Source organism: Hippocampus comes, unplaced genomic scaffold, assembly GCF_001891065.2.
Source record: "Hippocampus comes isolate QL1 unplaced genomic scaffold, H_comes_QL1_v1.1 scaffold92, whole genome shotgun sequence".
Taxonomy (NCBI): domain Eukaryota; kingdom Metazoa; phylum Chordata; class Actinopteri; order Syngnathiformes; family Syngnathidae; genus Hippocampus; species Hippocampus comes.
Window position 1 is genome coordinate 3,338,485 of NW_017805379.1, and position 16,621 is coordinate 3,355,105.

At 42.9% G+C, this 16,621-nt stretch overlaps 2 protein-coding genes and 1 long non-coding RNA gene across 4 annotated transcripts; 2 read left to right on the plus strand and 1 right to left on the minus strand.

The window, feature by feature from the left end:
* The first annotated feature begins 1,408 nt into the window (after window positions 1–1,408).
* On the plus strand, window positions 1,409–4,810 carry LOC109517432 (uncharacterized). The gene is made up of 3 exons (XR_002168540.1): window positions 1,409–1,451; window positions 1,483–1,594; window positions 4,800–4,810. It is a non-coding gene; the product is annotated as an uncharacterized LOC109517432 (long non-coding RNA).
* Window positions 1,773–8,015, minus strand: LOC109517431 (glycogenin-1-like). The gene is made up of 7 exons (XM_019872604.1): window positions 7,841–8,015; window positions 6,249–6,384; window positions 5,522–5,696; window positions 5,258–5,420; window positions 5,015–5,141; window positions 4,550–4,787; window positions 1,773–3,529 (listed from the first exon to the last, which is right to left on the minus strand). The coding sequence occupies exons 1-7, from the start codon at window positions 7,845–7,847 to the stop codon at window positions 3,326–3,328; spliced, it is 1,050 nt and encodes a 349-aa protein (XP_019728163.1). The 5' UTR covers window positions 7,848–8,015; the 3' UTR covers window positions 1,773–3,325.
* Window positions 8,016–8,778: 763 nt separating this feature from the next.
* On the plus strand, window positions 8,779–16,394 carry pls1 (plastin 1 (I isoform)). 2 transcript variants are annotated; one of them, XM_019872235.1, is made up of 18 exons: window positions 8,779–8,996; window positions 9,270–9,308; window positions 9,471–9,617; window positions 10,319–10,394; window positions 10,697–10,857; window positions 10,942–11,071; window positions 11,530–11,662; window positions 11,853–11,934; window positions 12,675–12,840; window positions 12,980–13,122; window positions 13,325–13,417; window positions 13,836–14,031; window positions 14,106–14,184; window positions 14,266–14,380; window positions 14,478–14,611; window positions 14,944–15,067; window positions 15,375–15,508; window positions 15,960–16,394. In XM_019872235.1, exons 4-18 carry the CDS (start codon window positions 10,325–10,327, stop codon window positions 16,129–16,131), a joined length of 1,932 nt encoding a protein of 643 aa, XP_019727794.1. In that variant the 5' UTR covers window positions 8,779–8,996; window positions 9,270–9,308; window positions 9,471–9,617; window positions 10,319–10,324; the 3' UTR covers window positions 16,132–16,394. The 2 variants fall into 2 exon arrangements, with proteins under 2 accessions (XP_019727794.1, XP_019727793.1); XM_019872234.1 differs by lacking the exon at window positions 9,270–9,308.
* The last annotated feature ends 227 nt before the right edge of the window (window positions 16,395–16,621 follow it).

A 16,621-nucleotide genomic window follows, 5' to 3' on the forward strand; every position in this document is an offset into this window, starting at 1 on the left:
TGTCTACATATGCCCTGTAATTGACCTGCAGCCAGTCCAAGGTGTACCCCACCTCAAAGTCAGCCGGGATGAACTCCAGCTCACCCGAAAAATGTTACCCTCCCTTAATTTTTTGAGGCAAAGACCTCCACCATGGATAAAAAGGTATGTACACTACTAAACGTGACAAATTGTTGATATAGTCCACCCCAAATTATGTTAGAAAACCTTGGCGGAGCCAATTAAAAAAGTTTATAAAAGACTTGAGATTGATTTTAAAACGTTTACAATACCTTAAAAGCTATGGAATTTTTTTTTTTTAAACTTGAACATAAAAGCATTTTACTTAGGTCGGCAGCTCCCATTTACATGCAGCATTACAGTTAAAGGCCGCCTCACCATGTTTGTACTCTGTGCTCCACGAATAGACCCGAGCCTGGAGGAGGATTTTTTTTTTTGTTCCATCTTTATTCAGAAAAAAAAATTACACAAGTCATTTTCAAGTTGCTCGTCTTTTAATCGCCACAAGGGAATTGTGCAATGACAATGTTTCACTTGTACATGTTTTTTTTTTTAGGTTGTAGCGCACCTCCACTGGAGCGAGATGGGCAATTTCCCGCAATGGAGTGAGGTGAAACACTGAACACGATAATAAGGCAGTCAGAAAGGCAGGGAAGTGTGACACAAGGACCACAAATGGCAGAGAACTTGTATGCAAGATGCTGGGAGGTAGGTGGCGCTGTACTGTAGTGTTTCAACATTAGAAATCAAGAGGACAAAAAGACAAATTGCCCCCCCTCCCCCCAAAAAAAATACACGCCCATTAATCAGTCACAAGTTTTGACCAAAGGGATACCAAACAACTAGAACCGGTTGCCAGCCAATGGCAGGACACAAAGACAACCATACTCTCATATGGACAATTTTCCAATTGTAGGGCACATCGACAAACTAGCATTCAAACTCACATTTACGCTTACGGATACTTTAAGGTCTTTAAAAAAAATAAAAAAAACCACAAGAGTTGCTGCAAAACATCCAAACACAAACATGGGGGAAACATACAAACTCCTCGTTGGGAATGCCTGAAATTGAAAACGCAGAAACCCAGGACTGAGGCAGACATAAGCATGCTCGCACCCGTGCTGCCCTCTCGTCCTGAAATTTTTTTCCGCACTTGAACAGTTGCTGGGCAACCCGAACAAAAAAAATGTAGTCCTGCTCCAGAGGCCAAGAACAAGCTCGCTACATGACCCTGTTCCTCCCTCCCCCAATCCCACTGTATAAAAGACCAATTCATTCTTTGAAACCAGGTTGTTTGTGCGCACCACTATCGTGTGGGGCTCAGATTTTGTTTTCCTTAACTGTCCTAGCCCAAGTACAGTGATGCCTTGATATACAAGTTGATTTCAAATTTTATTTCTTAAAAATAGGGTGGAAAAAAGTGTGTGTGTGTGTGTGTGTGTGTGTGTGTGTGTGTGTGTGTGTGTGTGTGTGAGAAAGGGGGGGGTATTAATGAAGCACCGTGAATACATCATACTGCATCCATAAAGTATATCCAACACTTGACCCTTTCCACAACCTTACTCCAAAAGTAAATTCTTCATTCAAAAATGTTTTTAAAATGAAAAAAAAAAGTTGTGAAAAAATTCAAAAATTGATGACATTTGTACTCTTATTTTACCCACAACACCCCATTATGACAATTGGAAGGAAAAAAACGTTTGAGAATTTATTAAAAATAAACTAAATGTGGGGGAGAGTGAGCATATGCTTCTCCAATTTTTTTTTTTACGGCCAATTAATTTTTGCCCTCAAAATTCGACACAATTTCCCATCACATGGAAATTTTTAGTTTTGCTAATGATGCACTGTCAAACGTGGGAGCTTATCTAGACAGGTGTTTCTTTCCAAATCATGTCTAATCAACTTGATTTACCACACGTGGAATCCATTGAAACTGTACAGAGGATGACCACCTTGAGCTCAAACTCCAGATTTCATATCAAAAACTAAATACGAACGCGGAATTAAGAGTCTTGGGGTTTTAATCAATGCACAAAAATGAAAGTTTTTCAGATCTTTTTAAGGAAGTCAATTTCATCCATTTTGGGAAAAGGCTGTAACAAAATGTGGAAAAAGTGAACTACTGTGAATATTTTATAGATCTACTGCATCTGTCAAATACTGTATCCACATTTTGACAGCATAAGATTATCCACACAAGCAGTAATTCGACCTTCAATTTTTTTTTTCTCTCTCCACTTGCCCAACTGCATTGTTGTCGCGTTTTCTCCTATGATAGACAAGTATCACATATATTGACAAAATACTTTATTTCATGCCCTGTCCATGTGCTCTTTGAGTGGAGGACAATTTGTTATTTCGTACGACCTTCGAGCTATCCAATGCACAAGTGTTAGAGTGTTTTAAGTTTGCCCAACTGTACTATATAGATGGTACACAGTATCCACCATTTTATACATAGCATAGAAGGGGGAAAGAAAAAAAAATGTCATGACCAATATCTCTCCTCCCCCTGATATTCAGTGTTGATGCTAAGTAGCTAATGCTAAATTCATCAAGTGCTAATGGTGTTCTTCAGTGACAGATTTAGTCCAAAAATCACAGCGGCCTTATAGTTGGAAAGACAGTGTGACATTCAGGCAAGCTAGTCTGCCATTTTTGGGTTAACTCAAACATGATCTTGTTCCACTGCCATTTCCCCCACACCCTTTTCTCCAGTGTTGATGCCAAGTCGCTAATGCTAATTTCAATAAAGGGGTGAACAGTGTTCGGCTACATGATCCCTCCCTGATCAGTTTTCTTTTAAAATAAAATGGACAAACGCCGTATCGTGCAAACACAAGATTGTTGATACCATGTTGCTATTGCTAATAAGTGATTCTGCCATTTCTGGCCTCCCATGTTGACACTATGCTAATTTATCGAGGGTTAATCGTGCTCTTCAGTTACCGAGTGAGATGTTTTGTCCGGAATAAATCACACAATTGCCGTATTGTTGGCATGATAGCGAAATTATCGGGTTACTCTCTCGCTATGTCCCACGCGGGGTATGAATTGCAAATGCTAATTTAACAGTGTTAATCAGCTATAATAAAGCTCGCCGGGGATGAAGTTACATCTCACAATGCATTTCTCCTTTTTAAGAAATGCCCTCTCTCACTCACACAAACTGCAAAGGTGCATTTAGTGAGGCTGGAAGACACTAATAATTCTAATTGAACCTTCTGTGATTGGCTCGGAGGACGTGGGGCAGGGGTGGTTGGGGGTTCAATTCCTTACAGGCCCTTCTGTTGTCCTCTGTCCGTCGCAGCCTTACTCGCTACTTGAGGAAGGAGTCCAGCTTGCGTTCAATGTTGGCAAAGGAGTCGTCGCCCAAGTAGTCCATCTGGCCCGCCTCCCAGCGCTCCTTCCGCTCCTCGGAGGAGATGGGCCGCGGGGAAGTCACATCAGCCGCCGCCGCGGCAGATGTGGTAGAGGAAGACGACGCAGTGCTACTGACGTACTCGTCCTGCCGGAGCTTATCCTGCATTATCAGGTGGGAGCGCAAAAAAAAAAAAAAATTATTATTTTTTTTTATATCGTTCCCCAGTTCCCCCCCCAACACACACTAAAATAATCTGCGCTGGTTCTTAGTCTATCACATTTAAAAAAAAAAAAAAAAGGATGGGATGACTGAGCAAAAACAATGATGCTTGCAAAGTTTGCTCAGAGGCACTGTGTGCTTGCTTGCTTCAAAACCGTGCTTTTGTTTTGCATTGTGGATCCATTTTTCACATTACGTGTTTCAAGCAAATAGGAGAGGTAATTTGCCCCCCACGACTCTAAGTGGAAGCATTTCATCAACACAGTCAAAGTACAACTCTGCATCTTGCAACAGATAAGAGATGGTGATGTAACCGGGTTTGATGGTAAAATGATGAAAGACTTAAAAAAAAAAAAAAAAAAAAAAGGACATGGCAATGCCCAACCATACACATTTTGCCAGGCTTCACTGGTTACACATTTGTGGCTAAGCAGAATTCGCAGGGCTCAATCGCATTTGCCCACTGGGCCAATTTTCACTTGGCAACATGAAATTTGGAAGTTAAGTCTATCCCAGGGACATCCACCAAAAATTCAAGTCCCCGTTTCTGAAAAATCCATAAAACCATTTTGGCTTTAAGTGAATAATTTAGGCTCACTTCGACATGACTGTTTTTTTTTTTTTTTTTTTTTTTTTTTAATAAACTCGGCCCCCAAAGCCTGTTTCACTTTGCAACGTGAAATCTGGTAAACTCATCTATCATGAGTAGACCCACCTAAAATCTAAAGGACTCATGTCTGAAAGACAGCCATCTTGGCATGAAGCAGCTATTTACAAAAAACTCAAAGCCATGCCCAAAAAAGAAAGTTAGCAATTTTGGATTGAAGCTGCCATTTCGGGTTTACTTTGGCCAATGAGGAAACCACTTCTCCAGATTACTTTTGCTCCAATTGCTAATTTCACACACATATTCTATACAGCTCCGAGATAGACCAAACATCATCTTGCTCAATAACTCACGTCACTGGCCTCTTCCTTGACCCCAGTGGTGAATGGCGCATCGCCGTAGGCCCGCTGCAGCAGCGGCATCACTGACGTGGTGTACAGCCGCCACCAGGACTGCAGATAGTCCGGGTGAAGCCGGCCAGAGTCAGGCCCATCCGAGCGGCCCGTCACCTCACCGCTCTGGGCGTCGTAGGTGTAGCACCACGGTTTGGTCTTGCCCAGGAAGTGGACCACCTTGGCGTCGTGGCCAAAACTGTGTGGACAGAAGACATTTATGTTAAAAATTGAAAGAAAAAAAATTTAAAAAGGGAGGTGGCAGCAGCAACAACAAGGGGCAGGTTACATTCCTCTTTTTTTGTAATTGGACCCTCAAACACATAAAAAGACCACCTTTGAACTGACCTTAGATATGCCTCCGAATACACAAACACACTTAATGGTTCACTACGCAATCACAGTTGGTTGTGTGTGCGCGCGTACTGTTTGAAAGCGGGCAGATAAGAGTAGATGGCAATGCTGCTGAGGTTGTAGACAAAAGGGAGGTGCTTGGCTATGTCGGCTGTTGCCCACGTGTTGAAGAAACTGTTGAGGACGCCCTGATCGCCACCTGTGGACACACAACGGATGGCATCAGCTTGACTTGGCTACTAATGCTATTTGTTTTTATGCTCAACTGCAACAAAATTAAAAATAAATAACATTTGTATTCCATATAAACATCACCGTCAAAACTTCCATTTTCAGCGCAGAACGCCACCAGCTTCTCGTGCGTCTCGATAGATGGCCGGAAAACAAAGACCCCTGAGTTGAAGCAGTCTGGCCAACCGGGGTCTGGCGCGGCCGAGAATTCCTCCCGTTCAAAGAGCTCGTCGATGTTGGAGAGTGCCTAACATTTTGTGGTGGGAGACACGATTGTGTTATAAATAAATAAAATAATATTGACATTCACCCCCCCCCCCAAAAAAAAAAAAACATTCCGATACTCACCATGGTGTCAGCGTCCATGAAAACACACTTGTCGTAGTGCGTCAGCGTCCAACAGTGCAGTTTGGTGAAGGTCACGCCCAAGTCGGGCCGCTGCATCAGGGCGAGGTGGGCTGTGTCGCCCGAGTCTGTGATGTTCACCAGGCGCACTTCATCAAAGATGGAGCGCAGCACCTCCCTGAAAAAAGAAAACCGTATGTGGACAGAGTAATAGCGATGAATCCACATTAAACCCTCGTACCCATCTGTGGATCTCCTAAATGTAATTTTGGCACTGCCAGTTACATTAGCAAAACTGTAGAAGTGTGTCACCGCTTCGCAACCTAGCAATCGCAGTTTACTGTGGGGATACAGTCCAGACCCATCTGCTACAGATGAAAAGCCTCAGTGTAGAGACCATATGATAACACAACAATTGCTGTACTTCACCACATCTTAAACACGTAAATATATTTTAACACAAAACAATTGAGAGCACAATTTTTATATCAAAATACTGGATGAATTGTAGCGTCTGTGTATTAGGTACTGCACGTGCCTTTAAAAAGGCAGGCTCTGGTGGGGTGGCGTGTCCACACACACAAAATGTTTTTTTAATCATATATTCTTTGTCCTCTGCGTAGAAAGACTAATATCAGTGCCGTACCGACGAGATGAGACATTATTCACACTATATGCCTTGAATCTTAGTCTTGAATCCTTGAGAGTGACAAGGCTTTACTGTAGTCACCTGCACGGTTCTGCTACGTGAGGTCCGATGAGGGCGACAAGCTTCCTGGTGGTGTGGTGGTCTCGTAACGAGCGGCCCAGGACCATGGCCCCTTTGGCATAGCTGTCGTTGGTGGCCAGCGTCACAAAGGCTTCGCCTGATTACAACACCAAAGCGTTCACATTCAATCACGAGCACCTCTTTTAATTTCTACATTTCATTTCGCACACGAGTCAAATGAGTCGCCACAAAACGCTACCGTCAACTGTTTATTTAGACAAGCAATGATCAATAAGTCCTTTCTGCAAAAGGAATTTGGGGATCTTAAAAATTTCTCACAGGACACCACAGTTAGATATGACTGGAGGTTGCGGCCACTTCTTTGACACAGTTTTTGTTCAACTGTTTGTCATCGCCTGACAAGAATTGGGGGGCCTCCAGCCACAATCTAGTAAGTATGTATTTATTTTTGTAATCTTTATTGCTTGTGCTAATGTCTATATCAGTTGTGCCATAAGGGTCTTTGAGTGTTCAAGGGGTGGGAAATGAACTTCACAACCTTACCGTGAGACTGCACGTCCGCCACATCAAGTTCGACACAATCACAGGAAGTAGTGGGAAGCCATTTAAAAAAATATATTGTAGTTTTTTTTTTTTTTTTTAAATAAACGTGTTACATTTGAGCAGCGTTCATATTAGGGCAGTCCCCCTCCCCCCTTTTAAAAGAAGCAATGAGTAAATTTTTGGTTACCTTCAAAGGACGCAACTAAATAGAGAAACGTGAGGTGGTGGTGATGCAACCAGAGCCATTTCCACTTGTGACATTTAACGGTTTCAGTTAAGAAACAATTCGGACAAAAGATTGAGTCTCAATCTGACCCTGCATTTAATATGTGATAAAAATATATATACCTCTTCATTAGATCCTGGATGTGTTTTAAAATAGACATTACGGCAATATTCGTTTTTTTCCTCATTGTTTGTATAAGCAAATACGTACCAGTCTACTTATCAAGTGTGAAAATAAACAGTACAGTATATGGTGAAGCAGAAGGGCTGCCACATCCCTACAACGAACCAATTTCATGAACGCCAGAAATATGACTAAAAATAAATAAATAAATAAATTCTTGACCTTAAGGACATTTTGACATAGATGTGGCAATAAGGGAACTCTGAGCAATCGACGTAAATCTAGTTTAGGATCAGTTTAACCTCTAAAGAAATAAAACAAACCAATACAAAAGCGCGCACGGACACACAAATATATTAAACCAAGACTTTGAAAATCCTCACCGGAAGTGTAATCCCGAGCGGAACGCTACCTTGACTCTCTGAACTGCTGCCGCAACTCGTAAAAAAAAAAAAATAAAATACAAAAACGCAGCCTTGCGAATACTATACTACACGTATTAGTTTGATATTCATGTTAAACGACACTACTCCCACAAATTCTACAACTACTATCCCTACTGCTACTACTACAACAAAAAAAAAAACAGTTACTCGTGTCGATTTTTAAAACAAATATTAGCGACGTTTAAAATGGCACGACAGAACAGCAGCAGCACTGCAGAGGAATCAGGCGGCCAAGCGTGGAGTCGCAGTCTTACCGGACATCGTGAGGCTCAGCCGGGGTGTCTCGACGGGGAAGCACGGAGAGTTAAGCCCCGCGATGGCGTTGCAGAAGGTGACCAAGAGGGTGGTGGGTGCTAGTGGCAACTTGGATCTCGAGCAGCTGCGCTCAATTCCAGCCCAGGAATTAAAGAGCACGTTTTCCGGGTCACCTGACAGCTGACATACGATGACCACGCCCCCTCCGTGTCGGATGTTGTATTTGCGCCTATAATTAATAAAATGGCGCCGACAGGTGTTATGAAAGTCTTAAAAACCGTCGAAGGGATGTGTCTTATAATTCAACACAGGGTGGGCCAAAAGTAGATGTGTATTTTAATTAAAATGTTGCCATGTAATTACATTGAGAGGTTTTTTTTTCCAGGCATCTTTTTTCTTAATTTCTTCATTCTGTCCGTCCTTCTTTGCTTCCTATCTTCTTCCCCTTACATCCGCCTTATTCCGAGCATCTGTTAATTCCTGACTGTCTTCCCTTCGTGTTTTCTTCGCTCCCGCTTTCCTTCCTTCCTTCCTTCCTTCTTTCCTTCAGAACCTTCCTTCCTAACCCCTTTGCAATATTCTCACTGTTTGAAGTGAGAGTCGGAAGGTGTTTAACTCTTCCATCACTGCCTCTTGGTGGTCAAGACTGCACACTACAGAAATCATTTCTGTTCACCAATTGAGTGCATGAAATATATTTAAGACATTTCTTCTCACAATTGCAATCGCTTGCTGTTATATTAATAACGTTTTTGCAACGTGCTTTTGTCCAAATACCACAAGGATTTAAAAAAAAAAGTTCATTTTTAAAACTTGTCCTAGAACACACGTTTGTTTGATGACATTTGACTCAGCATGAGACGCGGCATTGTTTTGGTGTTTAATGGTGTCTGCCGAATTTGTATTTGCTGATACAATTCTTCAACATGTGCTTTGTGCCCCAGGCTAACCTTGAATAATGCAGCAGGATTCTTGTACCGGGCCGGCATCTTCTTAGGCCTGCTTTTCTACCTCCACACCGCTGTTCTGGGACCAGCTGTTGTTGGCAGGCCAGAGTAACCAGAGAGCACCTCGAACAAAAAGAGCTGATCATGTGTCCACCGGAGGCTGGATAGAAAACATGGAAGGCTTGGTGTGTTGGGAGAGAAAATGCAGGTATGGAAACAGATCTTTGTAGATATAAACGAATGTGTGATGTAGCTTGATTTTATTTTTTATTTTTTTTAAACACAAGGACAGAGGTGCTTTGTAACGCTAAACCTTGCAGCCATTTTGAATGTAAGCTCCTTATTTCAATTTTTATCCCTAATGGAACGTCATTGATCCAAGCAGGTGGGGGCTGATGTCATTAATATAGAAGGAAGCTTTCGGTTTGCGTGTGCGTCAAAGCGATGACATTGATGATATTTCCTTTGTTTTCCAACCTAGAAACACTGACTTCAATGGCTGAATTTTCCCATCCCTTTAGTAAGTAAGCCCCCCGCTGGAAACATCATAAATTAGCCTAAAATGGCTGCTTTGAGCCAAGATGGCAGACTTGCAGTGTCTTTTTGGCCATGGCTTCGTCTTCCTGAGACATTTAAGGCAATAAGTGTTAAATGTTAACCGTGTCGACTACGCCCATCCCAGGGTCCAAACAAGCCAAAGGTCCTCTCCTCCAGAGTGATAAGCTGCTGTCCGTCTTCCTGCGTCATCTGCGGAGGACAAGACGCCGCCGATCGGGTCCGCTCTGGTGGTGGTCTGGGAGGCCTTTTGATTTCCAGCTGAATTATCAAGGTAACCACTTGACTTTGTTTTTTGATTTGTGTGTGTGTGTGTGTGTGTGTGTGTGTGTGTGTGTGTGTGTGTGTGTGTGTGTGTGTGTGTGTGTGGTGGGGGGGTGGTCTCATACGTTATAGAGAAGTACAGGGGTCGGCAACATCTGGTCCGCAAGCCACATCCTTCCTGTCTTTAATTGGGCCCACCTAGCATTACAATGCCTGTAACGTGTTTAAAAGTAAACCCTTTTTCCCCTCAATTGTTTCATTAAAATTCTTCTTTTATTTTTCATGTATTTATTCATTTTTCTCATTGAATAACTTTTTAATTCATTTGTTGTAAATAATAAAAAAAAGTACTCTTTTTAAAATACATTTCACAATGATTCCAGGAAAAAATAGATTTGTTATAAATAATGACATTTAAAAATAAAAATGAATTAGTTTATTCCAAGAACCTTTGACCATATTTTTCACCTTCATTTTAACGTGACTTTTCACCACCTCATGAAATGATTTATTGTAAATTCTTCAGTAAAAAATGTGAAATAAGAATCCACTACATATGCATTTAACATTTGACCTAATCCTTGGGTAATTAATCATAATGACATCAAAAATGAGAATACCTTATTATTATTTTATTTAAATAAACATTTACATATTTTGCACATATTAATTTTGTGTGTGTGTGTGTGTGTGCACGCATGTGTGTTCCAGGCCACCATGCACAAACAGGTTACCCACATTTCCAGGGAGGACCTGGAAGACCTTCGAGAGGCGTTCAATAAAATCGGTCAGTTCAAACACATGCACACACGACTTTTGCAGCCAGCTGTAAAGTCAAAACAGGTTTTTTTTTTCAATTGCCCACTTGGCGTGTATATTTGTACTTCCACTGCAAATCATTGCCCATCAGTTAATCATCAATTTTATATGATTATATCAGGGCCATATATGCTGACAGTGGCCTGCAACCACTGTCAGCTCGACAGTGCCTCCTATTCAATTTGCTGGAAGCATTTTATTCCGAAATTCTTCTCAGTTTGGCGGGTGCTACAAACTTTTAGCATTGCATCTGTTTGTTTGGTTGTTGAGACATCGACAACAGCGGCTACGTGAGCGACTTTGAGCTCCAGGAGCTGTTCCGCGAGGCCAGCTTCTCCCTGCCCGGGTATCAAGTGCGGGATATAGTGGAGACCTTCGTGGCCGGCGACACCAACAAGGATGAGAAGATCAGTTTTGAGGAGTTTGTCTCGGTGAGCTCACACCTCAGAATTTGAAACGCTGCAAGATGCTTAACTCCACAGGTGTCTTTATTTTATTTTTATTTATTTTTTTAGATTTATCAGGAACTGAAGAGCAAAAAGTTGAGCGAGACCTTCCGCAAATCCATAACCAGGAAGGATGGCATCCGGTCCTTTGGAGGGATGTCGGGAATCTCAAGCGTGGGGACACAACACTCCTATTCGGGTGCGAGAATTAGAACCCACCAACTAATATGGATTTTTTTAAAATTTTTCTTTCGGCCGATTCCAACATTTGGCAGAAAAAAAGTTTAGATCATCAGATGATTATGAAAAAATAAAAAAATAAATAGAGAGAGAGAATAAACTAACTTTTCTTTTGGGTCTCTTAACGCTTAAAACAACAACCAAGCGATAAATTACAGACATAACATCTGATTGTTTTACAATACTTTTGTCTTTTAGAATTTTTTTGAAATTTATGACAGAGAGGAATTTTGAAGTTCGAAATCATACAAAAAAAAAAAAAACTCCTAAATTTGGCTTGAGTTTGGCCACATACGCCTGCGGTACAGATTTTGTGCATCATCTAAAGAAAAAAAATCAGAAAAGAAAAAGAAACAAGAACCCTCTTGAGGCATGAACGTTGAAATTTGAAGTGCGCCCTGTGTTATTTGTATGTAGATGAGGAGAAGGTGGCATTTGTCAACTGGATCAACAAAGCGTTGGCCAAAGATCCCGACTGCCGCCACCTGCTGCCCATGAACCCCACAGATGAAAGCCTCTTCACCTCTGTCCGCGATGGCATCCTGCTCTGGTGAGCTGGGAGAAGGCTTCTGATTTTCCATGACTTTGGAGCTGCAAAAAATACATTTGCCGATATTATTATATATATATTTCACACACACACACACACACACACACACACACACACACACACACACACACACACACACACACACACACTACATACATACTGCGAGTTTACTTTCTGTTCTTCACTGCAGCAAAATGATCAACCTGTCCCAGCCCGACACCATCGACGAGCGAGTCATCAACACCCGGAAGCTGACTACCTTCACAATGACCGTGAGTGTCTCCAAACACGTGTTGTCGTGACAATCTATTGCCGCCAGAGTGCAAAGTCATCTTTTTATCAATGCCACCAAAGACAATAACCGTGATTGGGGCTGGACTGGACAGAAAACTGCTGTTGATTAAATCTGGACTTTGCAAAAGAGCAGTCTTAACCTTTATGCGGTGGAACTCTAAAATGTAATTATTAATGTGGCAAAAAAAGAGTTTGACAGTATTTATGATATGTGCAATATTTATTGTATTGGGGGTCTTTTATGCCAAATTGCTGCCTTGTTTAGTCCATCCATCCATTTTTTGATCCGCTTTACCCTCACAAGGGTCGCGGAGGGTGCTGGAGCCTATCCCAGCTGTCTTCAGGCAGTAGGCGGGGGACACCCTGAACCGGTTGCCAGCCAATCGGAGGGCACACAGAGACGAACAACCATTCACGCTCAGAATCACAACTTGGGACAATTTCGAGTGTTCAATCAGCCTGCCATGCATGTTTTTTGAATGTGGGAGGAAACCGGAGCACCCGGGGAAAACCCACGCAGGCACGGCAAGAGCATGCAAACACCACACAGGAAGGCCGGAGCCGGGATCGAACTCACGACCTCTGCACTGTGATGTCGACGCGCTAACCACTAGATCACCAGGCCGCCACTCTGTTTGGTCATTTAAAAAAAAATGAAAAAATTAAAATAACCTCCACAAATTTGAGATCGGTGGTGATGTTCTCACACACTTTTTAGGAAAATCTTGTCCTGGCGCTAAACTCAGCCTCGGCCATCGGCTGCACGGTGGTGAACATCGACGCGCTGGATCTGATGGTTGGGAAACCTCATCTGGTGCTGGGATTATTCTGGCAGATTATCAAAGTGGGCCTCTTTGCTGATATAGAAATCAGCCGCAATGAAGGTCAGTGCACACTCACACTGGACATGGACGCTCATGCAATGAGTGTGTGCGTGTGTGTGTGTGTGTGTGTGTGTGTGTGTGTGTGTGTGTGTGTGTCAAACTTCTGGTCCAATGAGCCATGCTGGCGTGTGCTTTGCAGGCATGATTTGCCTCCTGAGCGAGGGAGAGAGTTTGGACCACCTGATGTCACTTTCTCCTGAAGAGTTGCTGCTCCGCTGGGTCAACTACCATTTGTGCAATGCCGGCACCGAGAGCATCGGCAACTTCAGCGAGGATATCAAGGTCCCTCTTGACTATATCCGCCCACCTGAATATTTAACGTTCGACATTTCCGGGGCTTTATAGTTTCTGGAAGGATCTGGGTCGGTTCAATGTCAGTGAACTTGAGGTGGCCCCACCACAGTCACGTAGCTGCGTCAATACACGGAACTTTCCGTGAGTCATGTCAACGGACATGTTATCACTGAACCTTCTTGTTCCGCAGGATTCTCGGGCTTACTTCCACCTGCTGGACCAGATCTCGCCCCGTGGCGAGCACGACTACATGGGGGTCAAAATCGACATGAGCGGCCTGAATGTGAGTCACTTTCAACGTTTTTTTTTTTTCAAGTTACAGGTCATTGCTTCAAGTTTTCCTTTTCAGTGTTGCAAAATTCGAGTGAAGAGCGAGCTTCAGCTATGTCGCTCAAGATATGTCGTTGAGCAGTTAAGGTTTGGCAATGCCCCCGGCCTGTGTGCAAGGAGAGCCATCGTCGCTGACGAATTTTCAGACATTTATTGAACTGCCGTAGGCCACAGCTCACGTCCAGACTTTCACACGCAGACGAAGCAGCCAACCATACTCTAGCTCCTGATATCACTCATTAGGCCACACCCCTTAAAGGCACAAATCCAACATGCGGACAATAGGAACCGTCGCAGATGAGTGGAACTTGAATTCATTTCAGTCTGTCACATCGCAATAGTGACCTTTGTCGCGTCATTTGTCTTGTGAGGAGCGGGACCTGAACCAGCGGGCCGAACTGATGCTGCAGCAGGCATCCCGTCTGGACTGCCGGCAGTTTGTGACGGCGCACGACGTTACCGCCGGGAACAGCAAGCTCAATTTGGCCTTCGTGGCCAACCTGTTCAACATGCACCCGGCCCTACAGAGAGGGCCAGTCAATGGCTTGGAGGACACCCGACTGGAGCGTGAGACTCTTTTGACTTTTTTACCATTAATAAAGCAACGGGTGACAGCGGCAATGTCTCTCTCGTCTTTCCAGCCGAGAGCAGAGAAGAGAAGACCTTCCGCAACTGGATCAACTCTCTGGGTGTGAATCCCTACGTGAACCACATGTACCAGTAAGTCAAGCCGCAAAAGAGTTTCTTTAATTATATCCTGACATTGCTTATATGCACTTATTTTTTGTATGATCATTTCAGCGATCTGTGCGACGGTTTGGTGATTCTGCAGCTCTACGAGAAGGTGAAAGTTCCCGTCAACTGGAAGAAAGTCAACCAGCCTCCGTACCCCGCCCTGGGAACTAATATGAAAAAGGTTGAACTCATGACATCACCAATTAGGATTGGACCGATTTCAAATTTGACCCAAAAACTCACCGTTTATTTATTTATTTATTTTTGTGGGCGCGCAGCTCGAGAACTGCAACTACGCCGTGAGCCTGGGCAGGAACGTGGCCCACTTCTCCCTTGTCGGCATTGGCGGAGAGAATCTGAATGAAGGGAGTCCCATGCACACCTTGGCGCTGGTGTGGCAGCTCATGAGGAGGTGCGCTCTGACTTGTCGGGAATGGTAACACTGACATAGCGTATTGTGGGAGGGTGCGTTAGGTTGAAAGTCTGGAACCGTTTGCCTGAGGTGCCTTCGACATGACACTTGTTTTAAACTTTATATGTATATATATGTTTTTTTTTTAAATGACTACATGTATGCATGTAGTATGAGCTATTTTCCCAGAGCAACCACAAAGATGGCAGCTGCTTCAATAATGAACATCGATGCCAAACGCCACAACAGCAAAATCAAAGAAAAAAATAAACAAAAACGAGAAAGAATGTGGAATCAGTACTAATGGAGTGGCGCTACTCTCCCGCCCGCAGGTACACAATGCTGGTGTTATCGGACCTGGGCGACGGCGAGAGGGTGGGAGAGCAGATCATTCTCAACTGGGTCAACACCACCCTCAGTCAAAACCACAAAGATTCACAGATCAGCAGCTTCAAGGTGAGGGAACGTGGCTTGACTTTCAGAAGAAGGATCAATAGTTCTATCACCCTTTATGCAACATATTGCTTTTAGTAATTTGCTTTCTATATTATGATCTATATCTGATCTGTATTATGCAAATGAGCCAGCCCTAGCCCCGCCCCATATTGCAAATGGGAAGCCCAGCTTTTGTTAGAATAACGGCCAGTCTTGGGAAAATACATTTTCAACATTTTTTTGATACATTTACTTAACATAGGATAATAATGTATGTTCCCATTGACATGTCCCGTTCAAATCGGTGTCAACATTTGTGTTTCCGCAGGATCTCCACATCAGCACCAGCTTGCCGGTGATCGACCTGATTGACGCCATTGCTCCCGGCACCGTCAAGTGGGACATGGTGACCAGACCACAGAAGGGAGTGATGAAGACCACCGACAAACTCAACAATGCCAAGTAAACCTTCAGCACTCAAATTCACCTCCCGCAATGGATTTACCAAACTGAAATCGCCAATTGTACGACTTGGGACTTGTTGGGTTACCTTCATGAGACTTGACTTTGACTGAAACTACAAGACAAGTCTTCATAATACTGTAATAATAATAATAGTAATAATAACATATTTAATTTATAGAGCGCTTTTCAAGGGAACTCAAAGACACTGTACAGTTTTAGAATAAGTATGCAAAAAAAAAACAAATACAGATTAAGCGGTATTGCAGTTAAAAAAAAACCCACGCCCAATAGTTTTCAAACCATTCTTCATTTATTCATCAAACTGTATTATACTGACCCCCTGTGGCCAAAGCCGGCACACCAGAAGGAGCAGCCCAATGAATTGAATTGCATCACCTCCACCGCTGGTATTTCCTGCCAAGTCATTGTATCCTCTCCCCTTTTGCAGATACGCAGTCTCATTGGCCCGAAAAATTGGCGCTCGCGTCTACGCTCTGCCCGACGACTTGGTGGAGGTGAATCCCAAGATGGTGCTGACGATGTTCGCCTGCCTCATGGGCCATGGTTTGAAAAAGGCCCATCGCTACACTGGCCCCACCCCCTCCTCCCGACCGAAATAACATCCGTTCATTTATGCATTATCTGTTTAATTCCCCAAATGAAGAATACATTGACATGCAAATTAGATGGAATCATGCCTCATTCATACAATTACTTCATTTTTCATTTCTCTGATTGCCCGCCCCCGCTGTATTTAATTTCATTGGACATTGGAGTGGATGAGAAAAGCAAACTGATTGTCTTTTTGACAGTGAAGCTTTATGTCCTTTATTTCTGTACACTGAACATGGCTTTGAATAAATAAAAACAAAGTATGCTCAAGTGCTATATGAGTTGTATCTCATCACGTCACTGAAATTCAATTGATCAATCTGTTTCATCTCATAAAAAAATACATATGTTGTACATGCGTTCAATTGCATATGTATAGATTTATGGAATTATAATGATTTCTTGCACAAAGGATTGCTCTTTGTCTAATACATTAATTATTACATTAAACAATTTAAAATGGAAGTACTAAAATGACCATTGTCATTGCTACTACGA

Coding starts and splice junctions, on each gene's coding strand:
- LOC109517431 (XM_019872604.1), bottom strand. Junction 5,697..6,248: donor CACGTAGCAGAACCGTGCAG/GTGACTACAGTA, acceptor TTCTTTTTTCAG/GGAGGTGCTGCGCTCCATCT. Junction 5,142..5,257: donor TGAAAATGGAAGTTTTGACG/GTGATGTTTATA, acceptor GTGTGTCCACAG/GTGGCGATCAGGGCGTCCTC.
- pls1 (XM_019872235.1), top strand. CDS start 10,325: ATGCACAAACAGGTTACCCACATTTCCAGGGAGGACCTGGAAGACCTT. Junction 13,123..13,324: donor ACTTCAGCGAGGATATCAAG/GTCCCTCTTGAC, acceptor CTTGTTCCGCAG/GATTCTCGGGCTTACTTCCA. Junction 14,032..14,105: donor GGAGGACACCCGACTGGAGC/GTGAGACTCTTT, acceptor TCGTCTTTCCAG/CCGAGAGCAGAGAAGAGAAG.